This window comes from Vidua macroura, chromosome 12 (genome assembly GCF_024509145.1).
Source record: "Vidua macroura isolate BioBank_ID:100142 chromosome 12, ASM2450914v1, whole genome shotgun sequence".
NCBI lineage: Eukaryota > Metazoa > Chordata > Aves > Passeriformes > Viduidae > Vidua > Vidua macroura.
The window spans coordinates 15,373,843-15,395,590 of NC_071582.1; the positions used below are offsets into that span (position 1 = coordinate 15,373,843).

Sequence of the window (21,748 nt, forward strand, 5' to 3'; positions counted from 1 at the left end):
TTCACAAAAGTCTGTTTCAGCACCGGAGATGTCTCATGCACAAATGGCTGCAATTGCTGCAGTGTATGCAAAACATTTCCTAGCACAACCTGGAGGGCAGGGAAAAAAAAAGAAAATTAAGGAATGTGCCATTAGTTTAAACCTCAAGGAAAAAGAGGAGGATACTGGAGAGGGAGGGGATCCCTCTTTGTCTCTCTCCAACCTGCTTTATGTGAGCAGTCACTTCCCATCCTCCCTGTGGTCATGACAAATGTGAAGCTACCTGGACAGCAGTGACTTAATTACTTTTATAGGAAATGAGGCATAGAAACTATTATAAAAAATCACGATGTCCAAAGTACAAGCTGCATTTCACTTTCCACACAGAAAGGTTCTGAATGCCAGAATTGATTGTAAGGCATGGTGGGATGCTGGAAACATCAGTAATTCTTCCTAGGGCATGGCAATACCATCTTATGAGGCCAAGTTTCAAGAGCAGAATAAATTGCTTGTATGAGCACCTGACACATGGCTTTGTTTGTTGAAAGTGGTTGCAAAGCCCAGAAAATTCTCACATATTTGGCCTTTGATCTTGTCAGAATGATCCATAAGATCAAACCTATTCAGTGCCGGTGGAAATATTATAGTGAAAAGAAAAGTCACAACTAAGTCCCTACAGAGGTCTTGTGTAACATGAGGGTGCCTGAATGAGAGTCAATGTGTGTCCCAGAAGCACAGGTTGATAATTAAAAGACCAACTAATGCCTGGAGCAATTTAACCTTTCTTCCTCACATTACACATTGTAGCTCTAATGCATTTTCTGTGCTGCATCTTGTACTTTCTCCATTTTTGGCATGTTCCTGAGACAGCTATCACATGTTGAAAACAGTGACACAGAGCTGTTAGGCCAAATTCATGGTATCCTGGGACATCATGTGTTTAGGGGAAATACTGTATTGTCCCATTAGCCACACAGCCCCACTGGTGGAAGCTCAGCCCCTCTTGGTTATTCTCAGAGGTAGCACTGCCTCTGCTGTGAAATTATTCCAAGTGTTGCCCCAGTCATGCTTGTCAATGATTCCTTTTGCAGGTGACAATTTAGGGGAAAGATGAATTGTGAAGTGGAAACAGGAAGAAATTCTTGTCTGTGCACCAAACCATGTTTAGTTAGGCCTGCTAAAGGCTTCTTCCACCTTTCTTTGGCTCATTAGAGACAGCACACTGAGCACAATGGACTTGATCTGGTGTGAGAAATCCCCATTCTCACAGGGTGCCTCCATCAGAGCAGGCACTTCCCTGACAGCTATTACCTGCCTCCAATTTAGTGACCACTGGCTCTGACAGAGCTCTATAAAGTGCACAGCAAATAGTTTATTCCAGGGAAGCAGGGTCCAGCCTGCTCCTTTATCCCTCTCACAGCAGTGGTGAGAGAATCAGGCTGCAGCACACCCAGAGCACAGAGAGCCTGAAGAGGAAAATCAAAGGACACAAACAGTTATGAACCTTGACAGGTGAAAATGTTTGCTGTCGGAGGGAGATGCTGAGATGCCAAGTCAATGCCACGCACAGCAGACACCAGGGCAAAGAGAGACAAATGCAGGACATGAACTGCAGGGATTTCACAACAGAAGAGATCTCTGGCTCCACAGCTTTTGATCTCTGTACCTTTGCAATGAGACATTTCATCTGGGAGTCAGCTTTATCCAGTGCTGGATTAACTTCTTGTTCCACAGCTTGACCTGTCACCCAGAGTATTACAGAGATGGGCACTCAGAAACCCGTACACAGAAAACACATTAGATTGAGATAGATGTATTTAGCATCAGCACTGTGCAATACATCACACTGCTAACAGCTTAATTTCAGCTTGATTTCCACAAAACAAAACTATAACAACTAGGAGAAGCTCATGTTTTCATCCAGGCTGAATACAAACATTTTCTTTTGATATTGGTGAATACTGCTATGGAAAGTCTCACCCATATTTGTATCTCTTTCTAGACTCATCAGCAGGACAGTCTTTGGGACACATTTTCCTTTGCCAGAAAATGTTAGCTACAGTAAAATCTATTGCCTCCCACTTAAATATCTGTCATGCATATAATTTCCTGTGACCAGGACACTGCAGACTTCTGGAACAGGGATAGCTTGTTCAAAAGACACTGCTGTTCTATTTAATGCTGTACTATTTAAAGCATTTAAGAAAAAAAAATTCACCAAGCGACCACCCAGAACTTTTCCTGTGTTACACCTGAAGGATCCCCGAATCTGGTTTTTCTTTGGCAAAGGTACACGGAAATGTGGGTATTTTTATTCACACCTACTCAGACTTTCTGAGGCAAAGTATAGAAAGCATGCAAGGATACTGTGCATTTTTCTGGTAAGCACACAGGAAAAGAGAGCTAATTTTAAACTACAAACATTTCACTCAAACCCACAGAGGAGGGTCTATCCTAGGAAGCAGCAGAGTATAATTTCCATTGATGTCATGATATACCAGCTGCAAGGTTTTGGTGCTACCTTGCAGAACTAATTAGACTTAATATTTACAGATTAATATTAGACTGAATGTTACCCTTCAGCTTCCTCCAGATAAATGTTTTGATAAAGAATAATTTACTATTTTTTTCAAAACCTCTGAGTAGAGAGAGGGATGTAGAAATAGTTGCCCTCCTGTCTGTATCACTGAGCCCTCTGTATTATTCTGCATTCTTCCATCGGCTCCAATATTCCCACTAAAACCAAACTATGGAATTCTCTTGGCTAGGCTCAGAGAAGCATGGGAGGAAGGTATTAATTTTCTGAATCAGAATCAATATGCTGCACAATCATTTTCCATGAATTATTTATTCTTAAAGAGAATATGCTAGCAAACATTTTGGTCCCTGCATCTCCCTTCACACAGCCTTTTGTAACCAGCTCCTGCAATGTGACACCTCTGCATGAGATTATCAATTCAGCTGCTTACCTGGTCTGCAAATGATAACAAATTACATTCAAACTAGTAAAATTTCACAAACTTGCAATTACACCCAGTGAAGTAAAAATTATCAGCTACCTATTAATTGCCTTTTAGCAATGACATTCATTCCTGGATGCCACGGAGGTGCTCACTACTACTGGGCAAACTTGAGGAGGTAGAAGACTTTGCTTTCAGCTACTGAGGACACATGGGAGTTTTACAAAGGAAGAGAGCTTTTATTTTTTGTTAACTTCTTTAAAAATATTTGTCACTAGAGATCTTCCTTCTGTACCGATCAATTACCACACAGTAAATAGATAATAAGATAAATAGAATGAATTCCCATTAATATAAAGTCAGCTAAAGGAAAAAGTAACAGAAGGCTACAAAGATCAGAGAAAATGCTCACTGAGTTACTGTGACCAGATGGCTTTTTGTCAATGTTTGAGAGAAGTCAGGGTTTGATGTTTTTCTTCCCATATATTATTTTTATGCAAAAGCTCTTCTAGCTCAAGTTCAAAAGTTTGATTTATATTCCAAAACCATTCACCTAGCCAGGCTCCACCAGCTCTCTCTAATGACATAGCAATGATTTTTTGGATTGCTGTCCACAACATGGATGGTGTTTATCATCCACCTTATTGCTTCATTTGTAAGTTCACACTACAAGTGAGCACAGCTAATCCAAAGGAATGTCTCTACATCTTATCCCTCTTTTTAAACTATCCCTCATAAACATTTAAAACTGTGAACAAGCTTGCAAGAATGGGTTTTGGCATGAGGAACAGGTGGTGCTAATGTTGGGTAAATGTTCCTGCAGGGGAGAGACTGGAAGTCTGCTATAAATTGCAGGGGTATTTCTGCAACTGAAAAACTTGATGTTCATTGATGGAGCTGAGAGAGCTCTTTGATGACAAAGCCATCAGGGAGCTTCAAATCATGTCACATCACTGAGTCTTCTTTCTCCATGTGTCTTGGAAAAACATTCTTGAGAACATATGTGATGCACATAGCACTAACAAGCGATGATGGCCTAGAGAAATTATGTATTTCTGCTTCATCAGAAATTCAAGCTGAATAGTCTCATACTCAGACACTTTTCCAGGTCAAATTCCTCTTGTATTTATAATGAGGCAAACTCACTTAAATACCCCCCACGGAACAGAGGAAGCAAGTAAATTAATTTTGCAACTTGGAAAAACATGTCCTAAATAGCCAGCGGGATCAAAACTTCTTTCTGTCCATCAAAGTCAAAAATCTATGTTATAAATGACTAAAGGACTCCATGCAGTGAGGAAAAGAATTTATAGGAATATACCTGCAGTACGAGGCCCACGATTTCTAAATCATGCTATCAGTATCCTTTTATAATCTGCAATACCGGTTCCCTACAGTGCAGCACTTAGATGCCTTTCTTATAAGAGATCCTCTCCATGGAGGATCCGAGCTGGACAGAATCCCATGTGACAGTGAGCAGGAAAATGTTTCCTGCTGATGAATTTTCTGGGGCAGTACCATCCCCATGTTCCAGTAAGCAGTTTTGATAGGAAAATGGAAAATCATTGGAAAACAGAGAACAGGTACTTCTCTTTCACCTCTTTTTCTTACATGGATGGCTGCAGGGCATGGACCCACTGTTTCAGTAGTTTCTTCTGGAGTCAATTACATCTCAATTCCAATTACTCTCCATACACTGCAGCTTCCAAGATACAAATCTCAGCCATAAGGAGAGGAGAGTCCATTTCTGCAGATTTAAACCCAAAACATGCCCCACCAACTCCATTCCCACAGCAGAGCCCTCTGGATATGACAGTCCCTGACCTTTGTGCCCGGTCTGTGATCTCTTCCTCCAGATCCAGCAGGAGTGCTGCCTGAGCCATCAGCTCCTTGCTGCAGGGCAGGGATTTGAGGTGCAGAATCAGCAAACCAAGGCAAAACTTGCTTCCCATCTCCTCCAGCTCCTGCGTTCCCAGCTGCAGGCCCTGATGGAGAGAAACACAAGGTTTCATGATTCCTACATATGGAAGTTTCCCCTGCAGAATCATTTGTAAATTAATTAACAGCACATGGTCTACAGAAGCCATCCTAAAATAGCCTCTGTTTTACAGCAGGGGAAACAGAGGCAAAATAAATTTTCAGAAGTCGTTGTAAGAATTAGACTTGAACCCCAGAAGAATCTGACTGTAAATCCACTTTTACAAATCATCCAGTTTTTCTTTTTCTCTGTAGAGGACCTGTCTACCTAAATAATGGGGAATAAAATCAGTCCTGTGATTATAAACATTAGGCAGTGGCAAAGATGGAAAAGGGAACGGGACAAGGGGAGAAAAGAGAGGAAGAGATCTTTAACAAGTTATGAATTGTTTTTTAAGAAAATCAATTACAAAGTAATTGCAAAATAACAAACACCTCTATGGAATTTCTCAGTCTGTTAAAAGCTGGTAGCACAAACAGGGCTTGCATTATCAACTTCATCTTTCAAGAGAGGAATTCTCCAAGCTGTGGATCCTTGCTGGTTGTGAATAGTCTGTGTTTGGTTTTACACCAAGGGCCTGCATCAGAGGAAGTCAGTGTAATTGATGGCAGTTTCATGCATCTGGTGAGAGGAGGGCAGGAGACAAACAAAGCTCAGATATACCAGAAAGAAACTAAAACTGCAGAGTCCCTCATCTTTGGCACTTAGAGACTGCATCACCCGTCAGGGGCTGGACCAGCTGCTGCCTCTGCCAATAACAGCCCTGCCTGGTTTTGCAGCAAAAAACATCTCTGCAGCCAAGCTTCTGAGAGACTTCCAGCTCCATTCCCAGGCCGTTTCCTTAGCAACTCTCAGGAGTCCAGAATAAGCCCTGGCCCTAAGCATGGCGTGAGCTGCACATCACTCTCCACTAGATATTTGTTAGTGAGCATCTCATGAGTACTGAACACATTATAATTTATATTATAAAATATAATGTGTTCAGTAATCCATGACAGGGGACAGAGCTCTGTTCTTTTCCTGTATAAAGTTATTTTTGTAAAATGCTTTGGGACCCTGGGGTCTGAGCACCTCTGTATAGCTGGAAGATTATTTCTCAGCCAAAAACACACAGGTGGATGGAAGAAAGAAGGAATTTCACACATAAATGTCTGCAGCTCTCCTCAGTGCATTTTTGTTAGAGGACAGAAACTATTTGCACAGCACCACCATAACTTTCTTTCTAGGAGATCCAGCATATGCAAATATTATCTGGCCTAAAAACCACCCTCTCTGACCACAAGTAAATTTCCCTATGGACAAGATATTGTAATTCAGTTCCTTTTTCTGAGCCCTATGAGCAAAGCATGAATCCATAGTTATGATGAACATAATCCAGAACTCAAAGATATCCTGAGTGGCTGGACAAGGAAGGACCTGATCAGAAGAGCACACTCAATCTGAGGGAACAGCCTCAGTGCTAGGCAGTCTAGGGCCCCAGGAGAACTGCCTTTTGCCCTCTGAACAGTCTCTTAAGCATGTTTATCACAGTGGTTAAATATCCAATATAATTTCTACTCTCCTCTTATTTACCTCTCCTGCAAGCTTTGCCAAGCAAGATATGAATACAAAAAAAAGTTTAGCAATAATTTATAAGAAAAACAAACATGGAGGGAGAGGTTTACAGGAACTGAGGGTCATTAACACAAAACAATAAGAATGCTCAGCAGCTCTAAATAGATTGCTAAATGTTTTATTATTTTACTTTAAAAGACTTAGGCTATTATAGTGTAGCAGAGTTACAACCAGCAGGAAGAAGTGGTGACATTTCAAAGAAAAAAGATGTCATTTCCACAGCAAGACAGTTATTTTCTCAGGGGCAAAAAATACAAAGAACATCTCAAGGCTTTCCCTGGGGTGCATCTCAGGGTCTTGCTTCCAAGATTAAGGCAACATACTAAACAGCGATCAAGGAGATGCAAACAGTGCCTGAGATGAAATTCAGCCTGTGGCTTTATGACTCCCTAGAGCTTTACTCAGGATACGAAGAGGCCTTAAGAAACTATGAGCAAAACAATAATAATAATAATATTAACATTATAACACACCTCAGAAGCCTAAGACAGTAACTGCTCATGCACTGAAGTCAGCTGCTGTATGATGTACCCATGTTGCTTTGATATTAGACAGCTCAGGAGTAACAACTAGAAATTCAGCCAGAGGATTACCTGTTAGCATAATTTATTCACTTCAAACATGGACCTCTATTTATTTTAACTCAGGCAATTTTCTCTCTCTTTTCTCCCTTCTCAGCTCTCAGCAGAGGGAGGAGCTGAAGAGCACGACTACCATTAAACTGAAGCTGGGGACAGAGCTGACATGTTGCACTAATGTTATTGATGGCATCTGCAGCAATGCCAGGACCTGGTGTAGTGGTTAGTAATCAGTCCCACCTGCATTACTGAAAGGGAAGCCTGACCTCCAGGCATTTCCCCTGTAGCCATGTGGCACAGCCAGCTGCAAATATTTTGAGATTGTGCTTACAACTCAGAGTTACGAACATATCCTAAAAGAAACAAAAGAAAGAAGAAAGGTAGGAAGGTAGAAATTATGAAGTCTGGTTTGGTTGAGAAGCTGGTAGGAAGCACAGCTCCATGGCAGGGAAGCCGTCTGGGTGTTACCAAGTGACAATACATGGTCTGTTTGTCACAGCTGTACAGGAGGAAGCTGTCCTGCCTGCCAGCACCTCCCCTGCAGTGTCCTGCCAGCCTGGATTCTCAGTGACCCCATCTCCTTCTCTGGCATGAAGCTTTACAGCTCTGTCCCCTCCTCTGGTCACGTCTGTGTGACCAGTGGAGCATGGTGCAAAGCCTCCCATGCCAAAAAGATCCAGGCGAATTCTGAAGGAGGAAGCAGCACCTCTGCACCAGAAAGCTGCAGATAAACTCATCAGTCCTAATTAGCCCAGCCTCAGAAACATGATAACTAAACCACCCTTCTTTAATGATCAGCTCAAAGCTCCACACAGGTTTTGCTCTCTATTACATCAAAGTACCAGTCTGGACCAGCTTCAGCTTGATGCACCACATTCCTCTGCACTATACAAATTGGTCCCTTGGGCTCTGTCATGCAATAATCTTCTGCAGACATCATGTTAAGGGATAACAGGTTAATTGTTTCCTGGCTATTATAGAGAGTAATGGAGCTGAAAATCTTTTCTTAAACCTTTTTCACATTTTCATACTGCAACAGACAGAATGGGAAGAGGTGATGCCTAATAACAGCCCAAGCTCGAGGTATATTTATTTTCCACTGTAATACAAAACAGGAGAACAAGAATAAAAGACTTATCATTTGGCCTCAACACCGTCAATACAAATTTTCCTAAACAAAATGGATCAAACTGTATTGGAAAACCAGTTCATTCATGCTCAGCACTGATGCATCAAATAAATACCCACAACTAAATATTTCCAATATCTCTCAGCTTGCCCTCAAAATACTTCCCAGGCTAAATGACAACGTAATGGAAAAAACTGATTATTCATTACTCATGTGCTTTAAATACTCCAGGAGACAAAGACAGTGATAGTTTTGTATCACAAATATTGTTGAAGAGGGTGGAAAGATTCCAGGACTTAAATTAGAGATTTCTCCACAAGGGTAATGAGAATTACAGTAAAATTAGAGCTGGGAGATACTAATAAATACAAGCAGAGAGAAAATTTCAGAGGGATCAATTTTTTCCTAAAAGGGATTTTCGACATTCAGCACAGCCAAATCAGTGGCCTCTTCTGCTTTAGGTCACTGTTCAGTCCTTGGGGCAACAGCTTTTCCCTGCAAACCCACTTCCAGTCAACACATACACACACTCACTTCCAGGATATTCCGTGCATCTCAACAGCTTTACACATGCACAATGGCTATGCCCTAAGGCCGGGTATAAATAAATTGACAGTCTGGTTTCTTACTAATTCCATCAGTGAGCTCTCCCTCAGAATACTAATCAAAACCATTTGGAAGCTCTTAGAGGACAAACTTAGGGAGCTGAATGAAACATTTGGTGCCTGGTGTCTGCAGCCTTAATTTTAGCTTGAGCCAGCCCTGAAGGATACTGTACTTTCAACCCCTGTGAATGAAAACACGCAGACACCTGCTGGGGACCTGCCTATTTGAACAACTAGGACAGCAGGGAATAACCCAGGTTTTCTCATGCCCCAGAGATCCCTCAGCAGCAGGAATGGCATGCAAAACAGATGAAGTGGAGGGGATGGGAATTTGGGCCAAAACATTTCAAGAGGATTAAGCGAGCGGAAAAGGCTGAAGATGTAAGGAAAAACTAAAACCAGGCTAGCAGGAATTTCTAGAAGGATGAGAGGGACTGGAGCTAGAGACAGCAGATAAAAGGGTGGGAGAGATAAAAGGATGAGAAAGAAGAAAGGGTTGTTGAGGTCAATGGATGCTGATACAGAGGAACAATAATAAGAAGAAAGCTAATGGCAACCTTGACCACCTTGGCACCCTGGGGAAACATGCCTTGCTCTGCACATCTGTCCTCATTTCATCTGGTGCTCTGCCCACATGGTGAGGAGAAAAGGCCTGACTTGCTTTGAATCTCATACAAAAAGTCTGCTGAGCTCAGCTGGTGTTTTGGCTGAGCAAACTTCGACAGCACAGCAGTAATTATTGTTTTAATCATTCAAATGGGCTCTTTTACTATTAAAAGGTATGTATGTCACAGGCAACACTGTTCAAGGAACAGACTGAAAGGGAAGATGAAACACCTTCTCCTCCCAATCTACTGGAGAAAGAGTCCTGGACAAACTGCTCATAGAAGAACTGGGGATTTAACAAACAGAACTTGTTGCCTATTTCTCTAGAAAAAACAGCTATTTAGGTTATGAATTCCCCAGTTCTATTGTGGGGAAAGTTATTTTCCTTCTTTCCACTAACTAGCTATTTGTTTGACATTTCCATTTTCACACATTTGCACCTTTTCCTTGCCATATTTCCACAGCTGTTTCCCTCCACCCTCTTTTCCCTGCCAAATTTCTTCTCCTTCTCTGTTCCTTCTTCAGCATCCTTTGTCCCTTCCTTAATCATCTCCCATGAATGACTCAGTATATGTCAAGTTCATCATGTGTTGGAGGAGCCAAACTTTATTAGTGTTGCACCTGAGCTCTCTTTTTTCTTGCTACAACTCTGCTACAACACTGCTACTAATGTTTTATGCCAACAATTTGCAAACTACACAGGATGGAGACGGGGTGGATTTAACTTCCCATCTCCTCCTCAAAGACTGTATACACACAGAGGTAATAGTTGGACCAGGAATATCACAATAATTTTTTTGTTGTTTTTGTTTGTTTGTGTGGTATTTAGTTTGTTTGTTTTTCTGGTTTGTTTTGTTTTTTGTTTTTTATGTGGGCTATAATTGAGATGGGTGGTCATGTCAGGAACAAAAAGAGAATGACAAATGAGGATATTTTCCACCTATGCGGACAAACCATGTAGAAAGATGCTGTTCTTTGCAGAGTTCTTGCTTTCCAATAAAATTGAGTAGTACATTGGTTTTCTGTCTCATTCATTTCCTTGTGACATGCTAGGGACCTATTTTAGGCCCTGGATTAACCTGGACTAAGTTTATCCCTCTCTGCAGACACTGAACAATCTTTCTCCTTGTCCTACAAAGTCTTTTCAAACAGAACTGAAGAGGCCGAGTGAAGGCCAGGCCAGAACTGCACAGTTTAGTGGAATCTGCACAGTTTCACAGTAACAGGATCAGGAGCAACTCCAGTTCCTATCTGAGGACTGCAGACAGTTTTGGGGAGAAGCCTGCTGGTACCATCCAATGAAGATGAGAGCAATATTTTGACTGTAGACTTAACCAATGCCATAGGTGATGCCATTATTTTAAATAATAATAAAAAAAAAAAAAAAAAAAAAAAAAAAAAAAAAAAAAAAAAAAAGCCAAACACCCCAGCATGCTAATTTTGCTAATTTCTAAAGAAAAATAAATGCTGTTCCAGGACACTTCTGTTTCTGACAAGAAACAGAACTAGGGACTGTTCAAGTCACATAGGAATTCTGAGGCAATGCAAGGAAATAAAGCAATTTTCAGTTATTGGAGGCTATCAAGTGCTTTGTTCTAGAAAGCACCTTTCTTCCCCATGCTCCCAGTATTTCCAACAGGCTAACTGGTATCTGATGGTGCCTTGAAAATTCATCAGTAGTCTCGCCATAACCTCGTCTCACATATGTTCCTTTCCCTGCTATCTGAACTCTGTGGAGCATGGAACAAGTCACAGACAGGTTATAGCCTGAGGTATCTGGAGATTAAGTGTGAGGTGGGGCTATGTCTCAGAATCTGTGTCAAATGAATTAGCTTTTAAAAGCAGTTTGGGAAAGCAAGAAGCTGAAATTTTTCAAGTCCTAAATTGGCAGCCTAATCCCTGGATGACTTTTCTTCCCCTCTTATTCCATTTAAAAGTTTGCCTCTATAAATAATTCTGATATACAGAAAAGCAAGCAGACTCTTGGCCCACCCAAGCCTTTTCATCAGCTATGAATTTACCCATTTTGGCCATATTTCACCATGGGTGTAAAATAATTTTCTAATCCTGGCTGGTGATTATCACATGCCTTGGAAAAAATGATTTATGATACTTATCCTGGCTAATGTAAATGTAGATGCTACTCAAAGTGTCAAACCCACTTTAAAAAATCTCAGTAAGGTATTTGTCTTCATAATGTCATTCACAGTGGGGATCCCCAGGTTAATTATGTGTTATACAAAGAGTCAATTGTTGCATCTTAATTTCGTGGAATGGGGATGGACATTTTTCATATATTACACAACACTTTGTTGCTTTTCTGCATGGTTTTCTATAGTGCATTCTATTCTTTCCAAGATGAAAACATTTATTGATCAAAATGACACAGCAAGGGTAGTGTGCTTTAATTCCCCATCCAAAACGAGACACCAGGACCATGGAACCTTTCACTTTTGCACCAACACGGGGACAGGGGCACTAGAACAGATTTAGTGAAAGCCTTCATAGCACGACTCAGACAACAGCCCAGCTACTCCAGCGTGACACCCCACATTATCTCCATCCCTCTGCTGCCACACTAGATCATCGTGGTGTCTTACAAACCACTGTGAAACTGTGTCTTGGCCTGGCAGCAACGTCAGGCAGAGGAGAGCCCTGTGAGGTGGGTTCTGCTCCCTGCTGTTCTGCCTCCCAGCATCCCCAGCAGAGCAGAGCCCCCCCCAGCCCGCGCTCGCTGTTTCTGCCGCTCGCTGCTGCGCTCTCTGCACTGCTGAGCTTTATTCCTTCCCTTTGTAATTCAGCAGCTCCAGGATCCCCAATGCTTTCCCCGTACTGAAGCTGCCTTCCAGGCCACTAAACACTTTCATCTGTTCCCTCCAGCCCATGTGTATCACTGCTTTGTCTCTTACAAAGAAATGACCCATAACACACACAGTACTCCACAGGAGGTGTTACCACTCTTGTCTACAGAGATATTAGAACATCTTCCAAGGCTCCCTGTTTCTTCACACACACAGGCATCTTACTCACTTTTTTTTCTTTATTGCTGCTGCTGCACATGGCACGGACATCTTTATCAAGCTGTCTTTGTAATAGCTACTTATGTTTTCCTGAATGGTTAGAGCTAATTCAGTGCCCAGCCATGTGTCTGAATGCTTTAAACTATTCCTTCAAACATGCTGCACTCTGCCACTGCCTATGTTTCATCTTCCATTCTAGTACCCACAATCTTTCAGCCCTTCTTCCCACAGTATAATTTGCATCAGCTGCTAGCAGCAGATCTTATTATCTTACTATCTCCTTGCCTTCCAGTCATTCAAATTATAAATACTGGCCAGCACCAATTCAGAGAATGGTAAATGGATTCACCTTACATTTCTTTCCATCCCGGAGTTGCCTTATCCTACTCACTTTTCCCAGCTTTTTAACTAGGTTTTGACTAGACACATAACCTTTTATTTCTCACTCCACAACTCCCAAGCTTTCTTGATTTTTTTTCTTTTTTTGTGTGAACCTCTCCTTTCATCAGCCATGACTCATCTGGGATGCTCACTGATACCATTCTGCATGAAAATTAGCCTAGGCTCACCCTTGAAAGCCATGAATGAAACTTTATATACTAATTTTTCATTTGTCCTCTAGCTCCTGTACTTCTTTAAAAAAGTAAAAATCATATTATCAAGGCCCTATCCGTTCTATTAATACTCTCAATCATCAGGTTTCCTTATCTCTGTTAGTCCAGGTCCTGTGGTTGTGTTATTGGTGGCTCTCCCATGACAACAAGTAAGTTTTTAAACATAAGGAATCATAATTATGATTATTTGCCCTGTTGAATATGGTTTAGACAGTCAAATGCTGACTCTGCTGCCCAGTTTTAAAAATTTATTTTTAGTAGTTCAATTTATTAATTTCCTTACAACTCCTACAGGAAAAAACCTTGGCTTCACCTAATTCTGTGAGTTACAACCTTAATCATATATCAAATAACGGAGCAGACAATGTGCAAGCACTGATTTGTGTACCAAGCAGCCAGCATGGTCCCACAGCATCCTGCTCTGTTCCCATCCTGGCTGCCTACAGGCTCTGCCCGGGAACTGTGGCTCCAGAACGCACCCAAATCTCAGCCTACACAAACTCTCATTGTTCCAGTCCTTGGAGTCCCTTACTGTTTTCCAAATCACACACGGAAGCACTTCTTTCTTCCAGGTCTAAGTCTGCTCTCCACAAAATCCCTCATATCCTCCTGCCAATGGCCTCAGAGCAGAGCTTCCACCTGGGGGTGGCTTTTCTGGGCACATCAGATGGCACACGGCAGCTTCCATGGTAGAATGATTACATGCACGTGTCCAGAAGAGATTATCCTGAGGTCCTCTGTGTGTTGGTCTCCTTAAAAACTTTAAACAGGCCTTCATGCAGACCTCACAGGTGAGAGGTAAGGACATAGACCAATCCACAGCCCTGCATCTTCCTCTCCCATTTCAGTTTTCATTACTGTAACCTTTCATGCCTTCTATATCCATCCCCTTATTCTGATACATGTCAAGAGCTACCTGAGACTTTTTTCCTAAATTATAAATGGCTCCCCCAGGCTAATTTCTTTTTTCCATATCATAAATTCTCTTTGGTCATCTTCAGCAAACACCATCAAAGCCAGCCTTCCCACCTATCCCTCCCTACAACCTCAACATCAGTGACAGGAAGCAACTATGATTCTACAATTTATTGTATTAGCACTTCTAAAACAACAAAGGAGGCATTGATTTTCCAAGCCAAAGGCACATGGGAAAGCACAAAAAGCATTTCTGCCCAGATCAGATCAGAGGAAAGAGACACTGCAGAGGAGAGGGCTTCCCCCAGCCTGGTGCCTGCTCCCTTTGAAGAGGGAGGATGGAAGTACAAGCAAGGAGCTCACTGGCTGTTCTCTTACAGGTGTCAGTGTAATCATTCTGACACAGGACCCTTCTTGCTGCTTGTCACATTTAACAGAGAAATGGACAATAACGGGGAAAACATGACCCTTTTTTTTCTTTCTTTCTTTTGAATACTCTATACGAGTCACCTGGAGAATGGCTGATAACACTGAGGGTAATTCAGGCAAAAATACTGCAGGACCCTCTTTGATGTCTGCTCTGACTTAATATAGGTTCACAAAATGAACATGTAATACAGTAACACCACAGAAAGTTACAGAATACATGAAAAAGCTGGGTCAGAGGTAGATTTCACCAGACAGTCCAAGGGCAAGCTACTAATCATTTCATTCAGAGGCTGGGTTAGGAAGGACATCCTGCAATGAGTCCCAGGGATGTGATATCCGCAGTCAGAAATCAGAGATCAAGAAGGTCCTTTCAGGCGAACCAACTGCCATTAACCACTAACAAGGGTTTGCAGAGCCCAGAGGTTCATTTCATCAGAGCCCACTTGTCCAGTGACACAAACTAAACTGAGAGCCATTAAGATACATATGCTGGATATTTATACCTTAAATTTCACTGGAAAAAAATATTACTAAAAGGAAATCAAAAAATGAGGACCAAAACAAAGTTTCTACTTTATTATAGGAGATAAGGACTTGTGGTGCTTGTCCATGAGGAGCTGACCTGGAGCATGCAGATGATTTTATACATTTGGACTTATTTACCAAGGAGAAAATCAGTCAGAACTGGCAGCTGAATGCAAACTTTTGCAAACCACCTGTCAGTATTTTCCCTTCTATAATCCTACCAGCACAGCTTCAGTTTAATACCTGCACACTCTATGTTTTAGGAGAGACAGAGACAAAGAAAGTCTTTGAAGACTGTGAGGAACAGACTGAAGAAAGGGAGACAAGTTCAGAGACACAGAGCTATAGTGAGGACAGGCAGCTCTCTCAAATGGGGTAACTGATGCGACCCCACAAAAGCACATGTTGCCCCTTGTTCTGCCATGAACATGTCCACATTGACTTTTTCAGAGATGCAGACCAGATATAAGCTAATGGAGGGCAGCTGACAAATGTTTCACCTAGAGAGAGAATCAGGTGAGAAGCACACCGGACTTGTACAAACAAACTACAAGTTTCTGAGTCTTTGAAAATCTACTGACCATTCAGAGCAAAGCAGACAAACAGTTATCAGCAGAGAGGCTGACTACAGATTACAGCCTCTCAGGATTTTTCGTCTTGCAGATGTACTACCTGAGAAAATTTGCATAAGAACATGCTGCCTTTTTCTTAGGAGCCCTTTTATGATTTCTACTGAAAATGATAATCCTCTATTTGTGACATTGCAATCATTTCTACTACAATCAAGTGTTCTGTCCAAAAGGAGGATTACTGCTTCAGTTTGGAAAGTGTATGGACCTTCAGAGGAGCTAAGGAAATTTTCCCAAGAAAATGACCTTGGTAATAGAGAACAAAGAAGACAAAGATTTAAAAACAACACTACATATGATCAGAACTGCCTTTTCCAAGAGGCATGTGAAGCCCTTTAAGTTCACAAAAACTGATATTCCTACAGATAAGGAGATGGAGACAATTGAGACAAAAAAAGCATCAAGACGTTCCTCTTTACTGTGCTATTCCAACATTCACTCAGGTCTTTCCTTTGACAAGCTATCAATGTTTTAAAACTAAACATCACAGAGACACAGAAAACCCAGAGCAGTTTCCAACTCCATCCTTTCAGCAGTGTCCTGTGGGGAGGAGCATCACTGCACATGGTGCTGAATGTCAAACAACTCGCTTAAACTTGTGCCTCTGGCAGCTGCTCAGAAATCCACAGAACAGAAATCCATAGTTAAGGAAAGGGGAAATAAAAAAAAAGCCTTTGTTTTTCTGCCCCTTTTTTCTCAAGAACATAATTTAGAACGACTTTCCACAGAACAATTTGCATGGGATTACCCACAGTGCATAATGCATTACTGCATTATGGTAATACATTTCAAACCCTGATGCATATTAGACTGACAGTGCTAAGAATCTGTTAAAGGAAAAATAAATGATACAGGATAAATGATGATGTAAGACAGGACAGTAAACATTCCACACTTGTGTAATCTGCCAAATTTCAGTCTAAAACTGGCCTAAGAAAGAGAACACGACTATTGTGCACTCAGAACAGCTTTAGGGAATGTTCCCAAGTCAAGCAGAAAACAATACCTGACTGAGACATGGATGTAATCACGAAGGAGTGGAAAGTACAACAAACCAGAACTAAGAGCTGAACAGAAGACAAGGAGAGATTTTCTTCATTCCTTTGATTTCCCAGTGGGTAACACTGGAGGGAATATTCCTCCTTGCCCATCCAAGGATGGCTCAGTTCACTGCGCTTCGCCACACACATTCACTCACTCTGCCTTCTGCTCCTCTGCAAGCCCTGCTGCATCTTCTGATGCTGGTAGCGATCCCTAATAGATCCTGGACAGTCTCTCTGTTTAAAAACAGCTGTCCCAAAATGCTGAGCCTCAGGGCTATGTGGTCACAGAATCCAAACTACTGACACCTCCTTCTTGCACTCACGGATGGCGACTCAGCCCTTCAGCTGGGGAACAAACATTTCCTTCTGATGTTTTCCAGAATTAGTCTTGCACTTTCCCATAGGAAATATCCACAGGAAAATAGAATCAAATATTAACTCTCCCCTTTCAATCAATTCCACACACTGTTTTGCTAGTAATTGAAGCAATGAGCTATCACTCCTCAAAACCTGAACTGAGGGATAAGCCTCTTTTGCTATGCAGTGAAGAGCCATTTAACTGGCCAGGGGACTTTCCTGCAAAGCCCTCAGACAAACAGCAGCAAAAGGCAACAAGGAGGAAACAAGATATAGGGCTGGTCAAGGGGCAGGTATATGGTGAAAAGCAGGATTTTTCCATCAAGGTCTCTTCATTAGTTCTCTCAAAGCTAAGTCAGAGAAAAATGAACAAAATAAGGGTTGAGGCCAAATTATATTTGCTGAAGAGGAGTTATAGAGATTAGTGTATTAATTAATTGAGACAACGATGTCAGCAAGGGTCTGACCTTTATTCCTGCCCTAGTAACAGCTTTGTCCCTGGTGACTTCCAGCCTGCATGCTAAAGCCATTTAGATACATCCCTCAATTAATCTCAGGATACCCTCTGGGATGGAGGAGAGCAGCACTGTGGGCTTCAAGCAGGGATGCTGAATCAGAGGAGCAGTAACCTAGTCAAAGGCACCTCGTCAAGGGCATTGGCAGAGCTAGGGAGAGAGCCCACAATTCTCTTTACCTCTCACACTTCACCCCTCGTGGATAGGAACAAAGCTCTTTGAAGGTATTAATCTGGAATTCTGCCATACTTTATTAAAAAAAATCAGAGGCTAACAAGAAATAAAGATTAGGTTTCAAAAAACCCCCCACCGCAAAACCACAGTAAAGAGTTTGGTGTAAAAAGAACTTGTATCATTTATATTCTGTAATAAAAAGACAGCAATACATGAAACTTGGACAAAATGACAGATACTACTGAGACCAGGACAGCAGGCAGGTCTTCAGTCACATCCTTTCCACTGAGTCCTTTCCTCAGGCAGATGAACTGCCCATCCCCTGAGCACCTGCCACTCTGACAAAGCATCTCCAGAGTCCAGAAGTGCTGCTGGGTGGCAGGACACAAGGTAGGATAAAGAGCTGGTGCTGTCCCACATGGCAGGGATGCACAGGAGTGGGATCTGTCACAGCTCAAGAAGACAATAAGCTATCATAGTTTTTCAGAGGCAATCAGGGGACCAAAAAGCTACATGAGTTGAGGAGAGAGTGGTGATGCTCAAGGATGGATGCAACATTGGAAGGTGCCTGCTGCTATCAGAATAGATGCTATTGCAGTGGCTGGGAGCCTGAATTTGTTTTGCCTCCCAAGCAAAAGCAGCACACACATCAGCCCATCAATCTTCCCACAGGCTGCATCAGTCCAGACTTCCATCTGCAGACAGAGTTCCTGGCTTCACTTGGGACCCTCCTTGTCACTGCAGATCCACCAGTGATTCCTAGGCTGACCCCAGTCACCACCATTGGACCTGATCCTGTTTCACTTGTTTGTGCTCCTGGCTTGACCTGGTTCTGCTTCATCACCACAGACCTGCTTAGTGACCTGTGCCCTGGGTCAAACCTGCCCATCCTTCACAGGCCTGCTCAGCTGCAGGCTTGGCTGGCAAGGAGACACATGTGGAATTAGCTCAATTTCTCCCACTGCTAGCATTGCACTTAACTCTTCTCAGTACAGGCTCCAAATTCTCTCCTTTCCAGATGAGCAATAGTGCAGAAGCTGTAGCTTGGACAAGAAAAATTGTTCCCTTAACATGCCTGTCCACCCCTAGCTGAGCTGAACCTGCCTGTCCCTTCCACTTCAGCTCTACAGTCCTTCACATTCAATCCTGATGCTGCAAAAAGCTCAGACAAGATCATCTCTGGTGTGGATAGAGCCTAGACTGGCACATACTCAGCTTTGTTCCATGCTCCTCCATTTAGAGGTTACAACATCCCAAACCACAGCCAAACTTCACTGCATTACACTGCACTCACTTGTCTGGCACCTTCTTGTCCATAAGGAGCCAATATCTGTCACTTCTCAACTGTCATATTTGAATTTAGTAAAAAAAATTTCCAGTACAAGTAAGCCTTTAACTTTAGATGCTGAATTAATTTTCATTAAAGCCTGCAGGGTTACCTCATGTTAAAACCCAGCTACAAAAATAGATTTCCTTCCCTCTTCCCTAGCTATTGTTGGCAAACATTAGTAATAGTGAGAGAAGCTATTTTGGGACTTTTATTGGCAAGTCTTATGTTCAGACACTAAAGGAAGTAATTGGCTGACAGTGGGGGAAAAAGCACTAGACATGGTTTTCAAGAAAATACCACTTTCTGCCAAGCTCTTTATGCACAATTTCACTGGGAAAAAACCCCAACATCAAACCCCAAAACAACAGAAAACCAAAAAGCTTTATTAACTGCTACTAATAGAGGACACATCTGTGAGGATGAATGAGAGAAAAGGGCACGTATGGAAAGCTCTGTCTCCAACTGACAGTCACCAATGTTCAAGGACACATTTCTGGGACACAGGTACCATAACAAACACACCCATTCATAACTACACAATTAAAATAACTTGTTCACCATGTACAGACACACCAGTGCACATTTGCATACTTGGAGGTGTGACAAAGTGTTTTGAATTAGTTCACTCATATATGTGCCCACATTCAGTCACAGTCTTCAGAAAAGAAGATTTTGCACTCACAAATATTCCCTGCACACAAACACTCCACCAGTACAAACACTCACCTCTTGTGAGTCAGGAAAATACAGGAAGGAGCTAAATAGAAGCACACAGAGATTCATATCTATTTCTCTTGTAAATCCTGCACACAGTCTTCACTCATTTATTAACACCATGCTAATAATTTCTGTTAATTAGTGTTAAAACGGGAAAACACGATAATGCAGATCTCAGTCCTCTACAAGTGAATTAATTACACTCAGCAATACCTGTCACCCCCAATACATACAAAGGAGTAACACAGACTTGTTTTTCTATTTCCCAGGCACAATACAATAAAATTCACTGAAAGGAAACATAAAAATTAAGCCCTTTCCCACAAAGCCACGCTGATCAGTACAATTACTCAGACTCTTCCAGACTCCTAATAAAAATCAAAAATGATTGGCAAATGATTTAGGAAAAAATATAACCTGTTCTTTTGCACTTCTTTGTCTGGGTGTGGAGACAGTACATTTGTCAGCAAGCAATGGATGATGCAGCTTATATCATGCATAATCATAAACTTGTGCTGTGTCTGGTGCCACTAACCTTGCTGTGCACCCAAAACCCACTTAGGATAACGTGCAACCAGTGAAGACAAAGTCTTTATTCAGTGTTCTTGTTCCAGGTTTGCTGTGGGCTCAGCCATTCACAGGGACTAATCACCCACTCACAGAAAAATCGTCACCTCATTACACAGGTTACACGTGGAATTATTCTCTCCATGTACCCTACTACTGATTTTTCCTTCAAATGGAAAGCAAATTCTCTACAATCCCTACATAGAGAGACTGAGTTCTGTATACATAACAAATAATTTTGTGCTGCTGTACAAAAAATGTGCTATGGGCAATGGAAGAAAAAATTCTTAAGGTTTTATTTTTTTTTTTTTTTCATTTTTTTCTCTTTTCCTTTTGAATTCAAGAACATATACCTGAGTGAGATGTATTTTGGGATTTTGCCAAGCCTCAGTAGTATTGACACAGAAATATGGGTAAAACATTTCTGGTTGTCTTGGGAGCATTCTGGCTGTCTTAAAGGAGAAGGCCTTCAATTACTGATTCTGTCTTTTTGGAATCTCTTTAAGGTTTCGATTCTGGGTGAGGAGTTATGAGAGCTCACATTTAATTCAGTTTATCATAGCTGTACACTCTCAAATGAAATCAGTGGAACTGACTGGAAAGAGAGGATATTTAATGAAGCACCTTGGGGCTTGAAATATCTGTTATTCATTCTTCATGAAATAAGCCCCTCTTCAGAATTTTACATTCCCTTATTTCAACCAGTCAGGATCTCCAGCAAAGCCAGCCTGACCTTAAATGCCACCTGGACTGTACTTATGTATTCCAAACACATCAAGAAGATCCAGATGCTTCTCATTCTTGGGCTATATGAGAAGATAATAAGCCAAATCTGTACTACAATAATTCGATTCCTCTTCAGGCTGTCCCTCTTTTAAGAATCTTTTCACGTGAATTCATAAATCTACCCAAGCTTTTTCTTTCCCAGAGAATGTAACAAAAGATTTTTCCAAAAAAATATATGAGAAATCCTGATAAGATTTTTTCTTTCTAGCAATGGACTCACAAAAGCTCCCATTCATGCTCCACCAGTCGACTGCACTGAGTCAACAGCACATTCACTAAACTGTTATCTCAATTCCCTGATAGCAAGGTCTAGCCTTGTAATTAAGATCAAGAGCATGAACCAATCACCATTTACACATCTGTGGGATGCTGAGCATCTCTCTATCAGCAGGCTGGGGGCACTCCAATAGGCTCTGACTCCTCATCTCCATCTCCAGCTGAAATGGCCTTCCTTTGCCCTGTACTCCTCTGCCACTAAATCCATCCACCTAATTTTAAATCCCAAAATATTTGTGCTGAGAAAGACATGCCTGAAAAGCTGTAGAAGACCCTAAAGAAAGGTAAGGAGAGTTAAGAAGATATGAAAGTTCCTTTCCACCTTTTAATGAACGCCATATGAGCAGTAAGGAGGAAACATGACAAGGGATAAGCTGTTCTCCCTTGCCCTGCAAGCAGCAG

At 41.7% G+C, this 21,748-nt stretch overlaps 1 protein-coding gene across 1 annotated transcript in view; it reads right to left on the reverse strand.

Annotated features, from left to right (window-relative positions):
- The window catches only part of AGBL1 (AGBL carboxypeptidase 1), a 248,241-nt gene that overhangs the window by 80,056 nt on the left and 146,437 nt on the right, over positions 1-21,748 (reverse strand). The window contains exon 22 of the mRNA XM_053988729.1: positions 4,764-4,924. Within this exon, the coding sequence (XP_053844704.1) occupies positions 4,764-4,924 (161 nt within the window). The remainder of the gene's footprint in view (positions 1-4,763; positions 4,925-21,748) is intronic.